Below are 13,257 nucleotides of genomic sequence, written 5' to 3'. Positions count from 1 at the left end.
GGTTTTTTCAAATCTTCGGAAAACTGAAAAAGATACGTGCGGATCTCTGGGAAACTACAGAGAAGGGCCCTGAAATAAAGGAAATTACACAGCAGTTGAGGTTTGCACTTAAATGTGGCTCTGCTCTGTCACTCTAGGGGAAAAACAGACTCTCCGCTGACCCACATGGTGCCATCTAGTGGGTCGCAAGATCACTGCTGACAGAATTCTCCAGATCCTGTCTGGCACCTGGGGAGGATACTCTTAAGGTGAGGAATGTGTTGTGAAAAGTATCCAACAGAGACCACAATTTGAATTAGTACGAAGTTGGATTTGGTACAGCAACATTAATAGTTTCATCAGGTATAGAGAACACAACAGGGTATGTTCGATCAGGTTTATTAAAGGAAAGGTGAGAGCAGGTAATAACATAGACAAGCAATTTAACAGCATATTCTGCACTGAAACTTAGTATATGTAACCTCAGTCAATCCATGAAGGCCAGTTTGGTTTATTTATGAAGGGTTTGTCACGTCTTAGCTTGTAAAGTTGAAATTATAGTAAAGGATATCAGGAGTGCAACCAATGTTACAGTTGACACATTCTGGCTAATTTGGGTAAAGTAGGGCAATATGTATTCTTACAAACGTTTTATGTATCATCTCACTAATCATGCTAGTCAAAAGAAAATAGGTCTGAAAGTACCCTTAATTATCTTTGTAGTGTATACTAAGTGTGCAGTTTTAAAGCATTCTTACTTCAGGAAGAAGAGCATAGTAAGTCTCTTCAAAAGTTACAAGCACCAATTTCAAAGCAAACTGGAAAATATATACTGTTTCAGATAATGGTCAATAGCACTTAGAAGGATCTACTACTGCTCTGGAACGTATAATACAGGGAAGAATAACATACAATACAAACTTTAAATTTAACACAATTAGCGATAATTTTAGAAGTATTTGCTTTTGTTTAGTGAAATAATTAACGCAAAACACCACTCTAACAAGAATTGCTGCTTAGAAGCTGAAGAATAGGACTATACTAAACTGAAGATTTTGATAACCGCTAACCTAAAAGGCAATCAAATGGAAATAACTAATAATTGGTAAATCATGAGTCACCCTAAATTCAAACTAATAAATGAAAATGTATTTGTCTTGATGTTGGCTTCTTACATTTCTCAATTTTTGTAGTAGCGTCAACATTCAAAGCAAGCAATGCCATTTTTTATTTACTATGTAGACGAGATTAACTGCTACCCTAAGGGGTTCTGAAATAAATGTGAATTGTAGGTGCAATAAAAAAATACTAGTCAATCAGGCCATGTGCGAGATGCATCGAGAGAAGATAATACTATCTAAGAACACCAGGTATCATGCAAAGCCATACACAAAACAGGCACTATGGGATGCACAATAAAAGACGCACAAACTAGAAAAAAATCCACAACAAACTGGCAGTAAAGAAGCACCTGCCTGGCTACGCAAAGAAGATATGAAGAGAGAAGAAATTACAAGTCGACAGACTGTAGCTGTCTACAGGACTCTGAGAGTTTGGCAACCACTCTGGTCAAGGCCCTATTCTCAGCCACCAGTCGCTCATTTAACTCTCTCATAGTCTGAATCTGCTTAACTTCATGTAGGTTCTGCAAGAATCAGAACACAAAGGAAAGGGAAGGTGAAACAAAAGAAAAGTAGGGTAAACGAAAGAAGAAAAGAATTAATGAAAACATGAAAGGACAGCTCAATCAAATTTTAGCAGGGGAAAGAATAAATTGCATTAAAATAAAAGTTTTTTCATTACACAAAACAGAATAAACACTATTCATGAGATACTGACATCATACAGTCACCCACTTACAAGGGTAAACTCAAAAGGCAATGTGCACAATGTTTAAGCAATTTTAGTTTAATTGTGCAAATCCAACAAAGTAAAGATTTTTTAATTTTGAATGTATATGGTTTGTTTTGGCCCTCCGTATCTTTGACAAATAGATAACTTGCACTGTCACCAATTAAGTTAACTACCACTGTCGCTTGGTGGGAATTCTAAATTAAAGCACAAGTTATTTACCTTAGGTAACAATATATCTGTAAGAAACATTAGTAGTGGTAGATTCCTTACCTTAGAATTACCCCCAGGCGTCAGACTGGATACGGAAAGTTTTCGTCAGCAGTACCCCTGGGCATCGGTAGGTGTCGTCGTGCGGCTCAGTGTGCGTCATTGTCGCCGTGATGACGTCGCTGGAGCTACTTAGACGCGCCCACGCGAGCTAACATCAGTTCTGTATACCACTTTCTGTGCCAGGAACGTAGAGCCATGCAAGAAACTGACCACTGGTGCCATGAAACTAGGGCCCTCAAAGAAATGATTTTAACCCTAGAAATTAGTTTGCAGGACTGGGAGGATGGGTGGGGCGGTAAGGAAGCTATCACTACTAATGTTTCTTACAGATATATCGTTACCGAAGGTAAGTAACTTGTGCATCTGAAAGAAACACATAGTGATAGAATCCTTACCTTAGAATAGTTACCCCAGCAATACCAACCCCTGCGGTGGGTCTGTGAACCAAGATCACACCAGAAAGTCCTGGAGAACAGAACTGCCAAAGTAGCCGTCTCTCCAGACTTGGTTGTCCAGGCAGTAATGCTTCCTAAACGTGTGCAACGAGGCCCACGTAGCTGCCTGACAGATGTCATGCAAGGGAACTCCCAGGCCCAAAGCAGTAGTGGCTACCATCGCCCTGGCAGAATGGGCGCGTAGACCCACTGGAGGCTCCTTTTTAGCCAAAGAATAACAAGCTTTAATGCACCGAACGACCCACCGAGAGATTGTCCGCTTGTGCACAGCCGGACGTTTCTTGGCACCCACGTAGCCAACAAAGAGCTGGTCATCCACCGGGAACTATTGTGTGCGGTTGAGGTAAAATGAGAGCGCATGTTTTGGGTCCAGATGGCAGAGCCTCTCTTCCTCTTTTGAGGGACGCGGAGGCGGAAAGAAGGTGGGCAAAGTGATGGTCTGCCCGATGTGAAAGGCAGTGACAACATTTGGCAGAAAAGATGGACGAGTCCTTAGAACAACTTTGTACGGATGGACAGAGAGAAAAGGAGATTTAGAAGAAAGAGCCTGGAGCTCACTCCATCTTCTGGCAGAGGTGATAGCCACCAGGAAAGCGGTCTTTAAAGTAAGAAGATGAAGAGGACTGTTGTGAAGTGTCTCAAAGGGAGCACACATCAGATATGTCAGAACCAGGTTCAAGTCTTACTGAGGTATTATGATAGGAACAGGAGGGAAAAGATGAGTAATGCCTTTTAAGTATCTCTTTACAATAGGGGACTTGAAAAGAGAAGGTTGATCTGGAAGCCGCAAAAAAGGCTGAAATGACCGAGAGATAGCCCTTGATGGTGCCCAGAGCAGAGCCCTGCTGGGCCAAAGAAAGGAGGCATAGAAGGACCTCTGAAAGGGGGCAGAAAGGGGATCCACAGCCTTTGCTGTGCACCTTGCCACAAATGTATTCCACCTGCAGGCGTATACCGTCTTAGTGGAGGGACGCCTGGCTGCCAAGATTACATCACAAACTTTGGGAGGCAGGTCAAAAGACGTCAACTGCTGCTGCTCAATCTCCACGCAAGGAGGTGGAAGCTGGACAGGTTCGGGTGGAGGACCGTTTCCTGTTGCTGCGACAGAAGATCCTTCCTAAGAGGCAGTCGGATCAGGGGATCAATAGCCATACTGAGTAGCTCGGGATACCATACTCTTCGAGCCCAATCCTGAGCTACAAGAATGACGTGTGCCCGGTCATGCTTGATCTTTTTCAGCACTCTGGGTAGAAGTTTTTTTTTTTTTTTTTTTTTTTATGGCACGATTAGATCACTACGATTGTCCCTAACTGGGGCTTGATGGACCTTACTTTTTAAGGGGAAGGAGTCTTGTAGACTTGTTGTCGCATTTGATTGAATTTTTCTTCCTCCCTCATGCTCGCCCCTAACTAATATAGTTAGATTTTTTACTAAAGACTTTAGTGAATCTATTTCGTCACGAAGAAGAATTACAAGGTTTGTTAAATTGGTAACTTCTTCTGCGACTGCTGCGCCCCTGCTGCTGTTGGTGTTAAGCGCAACGTCCAAACTAGCTACCTGTTCCCCCACGGGGGCAGAACCTATATCTAGCAACCGTTGAGGGGCAGGGAGCTCGTTGTGGATATCAGCCAGGACTGTATACCTGTTATGACAGGGTATCGATGGGACAGTGACCGTTGGTAGACCGTCACCGGTGATGTTAATAAGCAAGATCTGACCTACATGTCCCTGTGCCTCGCTCGGTATAATCAAACAATCCCCGTTATCTTTATTGTTGTCAATCCTTGCTTTTCTTTTTGCCCGAAACATTGCTGGTATTATAGGTACGTCGTTAGTGTCCTCTGGTAATCTTAGTATGTCGCCACCCTTAACGCTTGTGACCTCCCTACTACACTGACCCTGATCAGCTTCAAGGATTTCCCTACAGTCGTCAACAAGATCATTAATTCGCTCCATAACACTTACAGCTATGTGACTAGCCGCTTTTCTAGGTTTCTTTCCCTTTCGTTGTTTGGGGGGTTTACCATCCCCTCCCCCCACCTCCATAGTTTTACGTTTCCCCAGAAGACCAGTGTATAGGCTACTATGCTTGATACTATACAGCTATTGATGTTGACCACAGGCTACCCGATGTCATACAGCCTGGCTACTCAGACCTGGCCTCGCCTATATTGCACTCAATCCTCAATTATGGTACAAGTCCTACCGTGAGTATGGAGTAACAGATGTTATGGATGTGTCCCTGCCCTGCCTCGGTCTGCCCCGGACTGCCACAGACTGGCCGCCCTTTGCCCGGGCTATGCCCGGCGCCGCCCGCGACGCGGAGGGATCGTCCGATGTTTAAGCGCCTCCGGGCGCGTTGCAGGGCGGAAGTGGGCGGTGCTGTATGGATGTCTGGGAGCTGTAGTCTCCCCCTGCAGCGGCCGTACAACGGTGATGGGGACGGCGGCAGGGGAGACCAACAGCGTGTGCAGCCCAGGAACAATGTGGCAGGTAGGGTGTTGACTCCGCGCTGTCGGAGCGTCTCTGTGCCCCCGTGTAGAAAGATCAAGCCCCTGCTCCACCGAGGAAGCGTCCAATTTTTAAGCGCCTCCGGGTGCGTTGCAGGGCGGAAGTGGGCGGTGCTGTATGGATGTCTGGGAGCTGTAGTCTCCCCCTGCAGCGGCCATACAACGGTGATGGGGACGGCGGCAGGGGAGACCAACAGCGTGTGCAGCCCAGGAACAATGCGGCAGGTAGGGTGTTGACTCCGCGCTGTCGGAGCGTCTCTGTGCCCCCGTGTAGAAAGACCAAGCCCCAGCTCCACCGAGGGAGCCTCCGAAGTTTAAGCGCCTCCGGGCGCGTTGCAGGGCGGAAGTGGGCGGTGCTGTATGGATGTCTGGGAGCTGTAGTCTCCCCCTGCAGCGGCCGTACAACGGTGATGGGGACGTGGCAGGGGAGACCAACAGCGTGTGCAGCCCAGGAACAATGCGGCAGGTAGGGTGTTGACTCCGCGCTGTTGGAGCGTCTCTGTGCCCCCGTGTAGAAAGACCAAGCCCCCGCTCCTCCGAGGGGGCGTCCGATGTTTAAGCGCCTCCGGGCGCGTTGCAGGGCGGAAGTGGGCGGTGCTGTATGGATGTCTGGGAGCTGTAGTCTCCCCCTGCAGCGGCCGTACAACGGTGATGGGGACGTGGCAGGGGAGACCAACAGCGTGTGCAGCCCAGGAACAATGCGGCAGGTAGACCAAGCCCTGGGTAGAAGTGGTATAGACCGCACCTCCACTCACAACGAAAAGCATTGAATAGCGAGTGCCGCCTTGGGAATTCCATCACGCAGACCTGATGACATTGCACATTCTCTTCGGTGGCAAATAGATCTAACCAAGGCTCTCCCCACTGCTGAAAGAGACATTCGCCACGTCCGCGTTCAGACGCCATTCGTGATCCATCATGTACCGGCGGCTGAGTTTGTTCTCCCTGGCATTTAGAGAACTTGTCAGGTGTTGAACCACCAGGGAAATTCCCTGATGTTCCAGCCATGTCCAGAGGCCCATAGCCTCCTGACATAAAATCGCCGAAGCTCCAGAAGGTTGATATGGAGCCGGGACTCCACCGGAGACAAGAGTCCTCTGATTTCCGCCTCTCCCATGTGGCCTCCCCATCCCAGAAGGGACGCGTTCGTCACAACTGTGTGTTCCGGTTGGGGAAGGGAGAGGGATCTGCCATTGACCCAATCGCGATTCGTGAGCCACCACTGCAATTGTCGTGCAGTCCCATCCGAGATCCAGACATGATCGGACAGATTGTCCTTATGCTGTGCTCACTGGAACTTCAAGTCCCACTGCAGAGCCCGCATAGGCCATCTGGCATGATCCGCTAGCAGGAGGCCCTCAGGCCCGGTAGCCGGAGGGTCATCCTGACCGAAACCTGGGATAGAGGCTGAAAGATAGGGATCATGGCCTGAATATCCAGGACTCGCAGCTCGGGAGGATAAACCCGAAACTGCATCGAGTCCAGAACCGCTCTGATGAAGAGGAGCTTCTGAGAGGGAATCAGGTGCAACTTCGGCACGTTGAAGGAGAACCCCAGCTAATGCAGGAGGTCGGCCATAGTCTGGAGGTGCGAGACGACTGCCTGGGGCGAACCAGCCTTCAACAACTAGTCGTCAAGATAGGGGAAGACTGGAACCCCCGATCTGCGCAGATGAGCTGCGACTACTGCCATCACTTTTGTGAAAACCCGAGGGGCGCTGGTAAGGCCGAAGGGGAGCACGGTAAACTGAAAGTGCTCCTGGCCTCCCGTGAACCGCAAGTTACGCCGGTGGGCTGGCAGGACGGGGATGTGGAAATATGCGTCCTGTAAGTCCAACGTTACCATCCAGTCTACAGGGTCAAGGGCATTCAAGACCTGAGCTAACGTCAACATCTTTAATTTTTCCTTCCGGAGGACGCAGTTGACGTTCCTGAGGTCCAAGATAGGACGCAGGCCCTTGTCCTTCTTGGGGACCAGAAAGTAGTGGGAATAACAACCACGACCTACTTTGGGCCCAGGAACGCGCTAGATAGCCCCTTTGGCCAAGAGGGCCATGACTTCCTGCTGAAGAAGCGCAAGATGGTCCCCCGACATGCTGAGGTACTGAGGTGGCATGGCTGGAGGGGTAGTCTCGAAGGGGAGGGAGTAGCCCTTCGGACAATTTGCAGCACCCACTTGTCCAATGTGATATAGCACCAGTGGGGGAGATGATGGCGAATTCTGCCGCCCACTGGCGTTTGATCGGCCTGAAAGTTCGGACTAGGAAGGCTTTGCAGTGGATGCTGCAGGGGTGGAGGTGGACTGACCTGCCCGTTGGCCCCCAGAACCGGCTTGACAGTTCCCTCGTCCGCGGCCGCGCTGAGGTTGTTGCTGTACAGGCCAGTGGCTCTGGAACAAATGTGTTGGGGCACCCCTTCCGTTGCCACGAAAGGCGCGAAAAGCATAAGGGGGAGGAGGGGGAGTGGCCGACAGGCCCAACGACTTGGCCGTAGCCCGGGAGTCCTTAAAGCACTCCCAACGCACTATCTGCCTTTTGGCCAAAGAGGCGAATGTCATCAAAGGGCATGTCCATCATAGTGTTTTGGACATCCCCTGAGAAGCCAGTTGTCCTCAGCCAGGTGTGGCGCCTAAGCGCCACCGTCGTGAAAATCACGCTGCCCAGCGAGTCGGCGGTATCAAGCCCACAACGGATGGTGAACTTAGCTGTGTCCCTCCCAGCTGCAATACCTTGGGAGAGTACTGTCTGGGCTAGGCAGCACCTGCGCAACCGTGTCTCACAAAGAGTGGGAATAAGCCCTAAGCTGGCAGATTAAAACAGCTCCAGCTTCTTGGATTCCCGATCCGGAGGTGCAGAAGGGAATGTGCTCAGGGAAGCAGAGACTTGGACAACCAAGCTCTCAGGAGTGGGGTGTTGAGAGAGAAAGAGGGAGCCGGGCGATGGCGTCAGGCAACGTTCCTATCCACATGAGCCCCTATGTTGGGCCTGGCCCAAGTGTCCAAAAGAAAAGTCCAAAAGTGCATCATTAAAAGGCAGCAAGGGCTTCGAAGAGGTTGCCACTGGCTGAAGCACTTCTGTCAGGAGGTCAGTCCGGACGGCCACTGTAGGGAGTTCGAGGTGGAGGGGAGGGCCTTGGCCGCCCTACGCAACACCACTGCGTAACTTGCTCCCTCCTCCGTAGGCACGGAAGGAGGAGACAGCATGCCAAGGTCAGGTGAGGTGTCAAGACCACTGGCATCCCCCAAATCCCCTGCCCAGTCCAGATCATACCCACACTGCTGTGTGATAGGGTCCTCAGATCCCTCCCAGCCCTCCCCTTCCTCTGAAGTCTGTGAAACAGGCTGAAAATAAGGAGGACGGACATAGGAGTAAAAAGACCCCATTGGCGTCGGAATTGGTGTCGAGCAACGCCGTTCCAGCACCATGTCCAGTTCGGGGCTGAAACCAGGATCGACGTTGGCAGTAGCACCGGACGACGTCAGAGGTGGTACCGGAGGCGGGTTCGACATCGGTGGAGGTGTTATGAGGTCGCCCGGGATCCAAACCCGGATCCAAGGGGGTTCTGCGGTGCTGGGGCCAAAGCCAGTGGCGGCGACTGCGCCGAAAACGGCGGCGATGGAAGAACAGGATCCCCAGTTAGGCCTGTTGGGCCCAAGGAGCACCGGCGGGCCCAGACGGCCCAATGCGTCGGGCCATGACAGCAAGAAACTCTTGCACCTGATCAGGCGTTGCCGACGGTCCCGAGAAGGCCGGCGGCGACGTTGCAGGCTCCGCCGGAGCTGCGGGTGTGGCACCACCCTCAGCCGCGACGGGAAGTCAAGGAACGACAATGCTTCTTCGACTTCCGTTTGGAATGCTTTGACTTACCTGACCCCGAGTGCGAAGACTTAGATCCAGAGGAACGATGGTGACAGCTCCGCGACCTTGAGCGGCGCAGAGCCGACTGCCAGACTTCTAGCAACTTTCGGGACCGCTCCCGCAAAGTCTTCGACGCCATAGCCTGGCAGTCGGGGCATGACTTGGAGACGACGGCTGCTTAGCCAGAAACTGGTGGCTAAAAAAAACTTTTTAGTGGATCGCACCGTCCAAGTTTTTTCACCTACATCCAGTTCAAAAACGTACTTTTCACCTTACGGTGTTCCCCAAGGCTCTATTTTGAGCCCGTTATTTAATATCTACGTTAGGCCTTTAGCACTTATTGCAGAAGATTCGGGGCTCTCCCTTTTCTCCTACCCCGATGACACCCAGATTGTCTTCTCTTTATCTGCTGACAGAACATCCACCCCATCCTCTCTCCAAGTGGGGTTGAGAAACATCGCAGGTTGGATGCAAGCCAACCTACTTGAACTTAATGGGGAGAAGACTGAGGCCAGTACCGGGCAAGGAAAAGAACCTATGGAGCGCCCTATATTGGCCATCTGAGATGGGTGCTCTACCTCTGCCCAGCCGGTAGGTTCAGAATCTGGGCGTCATAATTGATTAACAACTTTCAATGAGGCAGCAAGCGGTGAAAGTGTCATCCACTTGCTTTACCAGCCTTAAATGGCTTAGGAAAATTCTTTGGATGATGCCATTATCTACACAACGTACTGTGGTCCATGCTCTTACTACATCTAGGCTGGATTATGGCAATATTGTTTATCTTGGAGCCAATAAGGATGTAGTACGTAAGCTGCAACTGGTTCAAAATGTGGCGGCCAGGCAGCTCTGCAAGCTTCCCAAAAGTGCTTCATCTCAGGTGCTCTTCGTAAGCTGCAGTGGCTCAGGGTTGAGAACCGTTTAAAGTTCAAAGCCCTGAGACTTATGTTCAGAATCAATTTTGGCATAGCACCACAATATTTGAAAGCTTTGGTTCAGCGTTATCTTCCCTCACGCTCGTTACGTTCAGCCTCACAGGCTAAGTTTTTTGTGCCAAGGATTAGACTGGCCTGGATGGGTGGCCGATCTTTTTCTTATCTTGGCACACGGCTGTGGAACTCCCTTCCGAAGGTACTTCAGACCGAAATTAGTTACGTGAACTATCGCAAGTGCCTAAAAACCTGGTTGTTTAACTTATACAGTTCTCTTGTCTTTCTTTACCTTTCAGGTGGCGTTGGGACACCCTTGGGTAGCTGTGCGCCTAATAAGAATAAATTAATAACAAACCGGTCCCAGGATGCTTGTTTCCGATCCAGGGAAGACATGGCTTGGCAGTTCGGGTTGGACTGTTCCCATGAGGCACAGGGTCAGACTGATTTGCATATGGCCATGCCTGAACTGGGGTGGCGGAGTGAGCTAAAGAATGATGATGGATTAAACCCAAATCAGTTGTTTGGGGGTGAGCGCTTGCAATGTTCAACACTCCGTCCATCATCTCCTTTGGTTTTGCTTTGTGCGCCCCCCGGCAGTAGAGACACGTGGTGCGGGTCCGCCACCGACATCACACGAAGTGAGCTAAAGAATTATGATGGATTAAACCCAGATCTGTTGACTGGGGGTGAGCGCTTGCAATGTTCAACACTCCGTCCATCATCTCCTTTGGTTTTGCTTTGTGCGCCCCCGGCAGTAGAGACACGTGGTGCGGCTCCGTCACCGACATCACACGGTGACAGTCCCCGCAGTTCATGAAGCCGGGCATCCCTACGACACCAGAAGTCAATCGACTCAAAAGAATTGAGACAAAAGGCCTCGAAAAAACTCAGTCAAAAAGTGATTGGGGGTACTTGCTCTTCCTGGATCTGTGCTTGCTGGTGCGGAAAAATAAAGAACTGACGTCAGCGCGCGTGGGCGCGTCCAAGTAGCTCCAGTGACGTCATCTCGGCAACAACGATACCAACGACGCACGCGGAGCCACACCACGACGCCTACCAACACGCAGGTGCTGACAAAAACTTCCCGAATCCAGTCTGACGCCTGGGGGTAATTTGACGGTAAGGAATCTATCACTACGTGTTTCTTTCAGATATGCAGAATGCAAATTATTGTATATTGGTTAGGTCGTACATTATAGAATCCAGCTCTGCAACACTTTTCAAGAATGCAAAGCACTTAACAACACTACTTGAAGTATCTGATGGGAATAGATATGTATTTTTAAATCTATACAAGTAAGTCTTTGTAGTAAGTAATAACATGTTACTCACCGTAAGCACCTCTTCTCATTTTGCAGGAAGACCAGCCCTGAGAGGGAAAAGAACCAGAAGGAAGCACATCCCTACAGTGTAAGCTAAGGAAAGTCCCTGCTTTAATAGAGGAAGCAGCTTTCGAGCCCGAGTACGTACACCCTATAGGACTTCTTTTGTTTGCCTGAACAAACCACCTTTTCCACTTTTATTCCACATCGATTAGACTGTTCTCTTTAACATCGATCGCCCCACCTGAACAAACTTCTATTTTCTAATCCTCCAATCAGAGCACCGGTCCTATCATGTTAAGATTGATCTTGCCTTACTAAACTTTAACCATACGCTGCTCAGTCTCGCTTTACTTACCCTATTATATGTTGTTTCTGTCATCACTGTATTCATGACACCTATAAAGAATCTTTTGTCTCCTGTCAAGTTCAGAGCAAAACGGGAGAAGTGAGTTAAGTCATTTACCTTTGGTAACAATATTTCTGGTAGATACTTTATCTACCTGCAGATTCTGCACCTTTGATTTCTCAGCTTTGAATATCCCGGGCCGGGAGCTAGATTGGTCTGACAAAGATTTACCTGTCTGGCGCCAGCAAGTGGCGTCAACCTCGTTCCTGAGTCAGACTTGGCGTTTGGATGACGTCATAGGAATCATTAAGCCTCGGGTCTGGCACGTCAAGGTCAGTTCTGCTCAGTTTTTACAGCTACATCTTATGAGTAATCAAGAAGAATGAAACTTGTGTATTAGTGCAGTGCATAAATAACTAACTTTTAAAAAAGAGGTTATAAAGGTTTCCTCTCAAAGAGGGGATTGTTGGAGTATAAGTGAGGATTCTGCAGGTAGGCAAAGTATGCACCAGCAAAACTGTTATCTTCTGATGGGTACTTCATCTGCAGATGTCTCACTTTAGAACAGATTGCCAAGCATAAACTCAAAGGAAGAGGGTGCAGAGAAAATGTTCCCTGGAATAGAATATCTTCAAGTAGACAGCAAATTGATCTCTTCTTATTTCAGAGACCAAACAGTACAGTTTGGCAAAGGTGTGTAGAGAAATCCTAATATCCATGTTGCATAGCTCTGCCACAGCCACTCCAATAGCTAAAGCTGCTGCTGTTAGTTGGCTCTGGTGGAATGAGCCCTCATTTTTTCAGGTGGATCATTTTTAGCCAAAGTGTAAATGATTTTAATACACAGGATAATCCTTCTAGAAATCTTGTGTTTCTGGACTGCTGTACCCTTTTTGCAACCACTGTAACCAATGTCCTTAGTATAGTTAAAGTAGAAGTTCACAGCTATTCTAGAGACTTATCTGTGCAGCCAGCCTTTTCTCTTTTGTGGAAAGATGTGGCGATGGATAAGAAGTTGGTAGAGTGATGGATTTTACCAAATAGAAGGGGGACACCACATTCGGCAGGAAAGTAGCCTTAACTGGAACTACCAACTTGCCTGGGAAGAAGCAAGCATGCGAATTGTGCACACAAAGAAAGGGCATGAAGCTCACTAATATGTCAAGCTGAAGTAATGACAATCAAGAAAACAGTTTTGAAGGATTATAGTCTTAACTGACTACTGAGCAAGATCTCAAACAGAGCCCCATGAGAAACATCAGAACTAGGTTAAGAGCCCACGGTGGCATGATAAATGTTATCGACGGATACATGTTTGTCAATCAATTCAGAAATCTTGATACCACTGGAGGTTTAAACTGGTAGGGTTCCTCTGGCTGATGAAGCTAAAAGATAGCCCTTTAGCCCTTCACCGTAGCTGCTGGTGAGCCCTGTTGATATAAGGCAGCATAAATTGTAGTACATTGGTGAGGGGAGTTTTAAGAAGATCTATTTCATATTCACAGCATCAGCAAAGAAATTAGTTCCACCTCCATGAAGAACAAATTTCTTACCTTTAGTAATGCTCTTACTGGTGGATACAAATTTCAGTGCAGACATAGTTCTACTCTAGAAGAGACTAGCATTGGCGTATGTAGGCACTACCCAGACAATCTGATGTCAGATGCTTTCTAAGGCTTGTCCGGCCCCTCAAAGGCCAAGCTCATCAAAATAGCCTGCTCTCTGGGATG

At 48.7% G+C, this 13,257-nt stretch overlaps 1 protein-coding gene across 8 annotated transcripts in view; it reads right to left on the bottom strand.

Moving 5' to 3' along the window:
* PPP1R12A (protein phosphatase 1 regulatory subunit 12A) overlaps window positions 1-13,257 on the bottom strand; it is a 1,571,083-nt gene that overhangs the window by 42,406 nt on the left and 1,515,420 nt on the right. For 4 of the 8 annotated variants that reach the window (XM_078674236.1, XM_078674240.1, XM_078674239.1 and 1 more), the window contains one exon: window positions 1,455-1,624. The exons of the other annotated variants lie outside the window; for them this stretch is intronic. In XM_078674236.1, coding sequence (XP_078530362.1) covers window positions 1,490-1,624 — 135 coding nt within the window. In that variant the 3' untranslated portion in view covers window positions 1,455-1,489. The remainder of the gene's footprint in view (window positions 1-1,454; window positions 1,625-13,257) is intronic. 8 annotated transcript variants of the gene reach the window in all.

Source organism: Lissotriton helveticus, chromosome 1_1 (assembly GCF_964261635.1).
Source record: "Lissotriton helveticus chromosome 1_1, aLisHel1.1, whole genome shotgun sequence".
Classification (NCBI taxonomy): Eukaryota; Metazoa; Chordata; class Amphibia; order Caudata; family Salamandridae; genus Lissotriton; species Lissotriton helveticus.
Note: the sequence above shows the minus strand (reverse complement) of the source record. Positions and strands in the feature narration are given on the sequence as shown.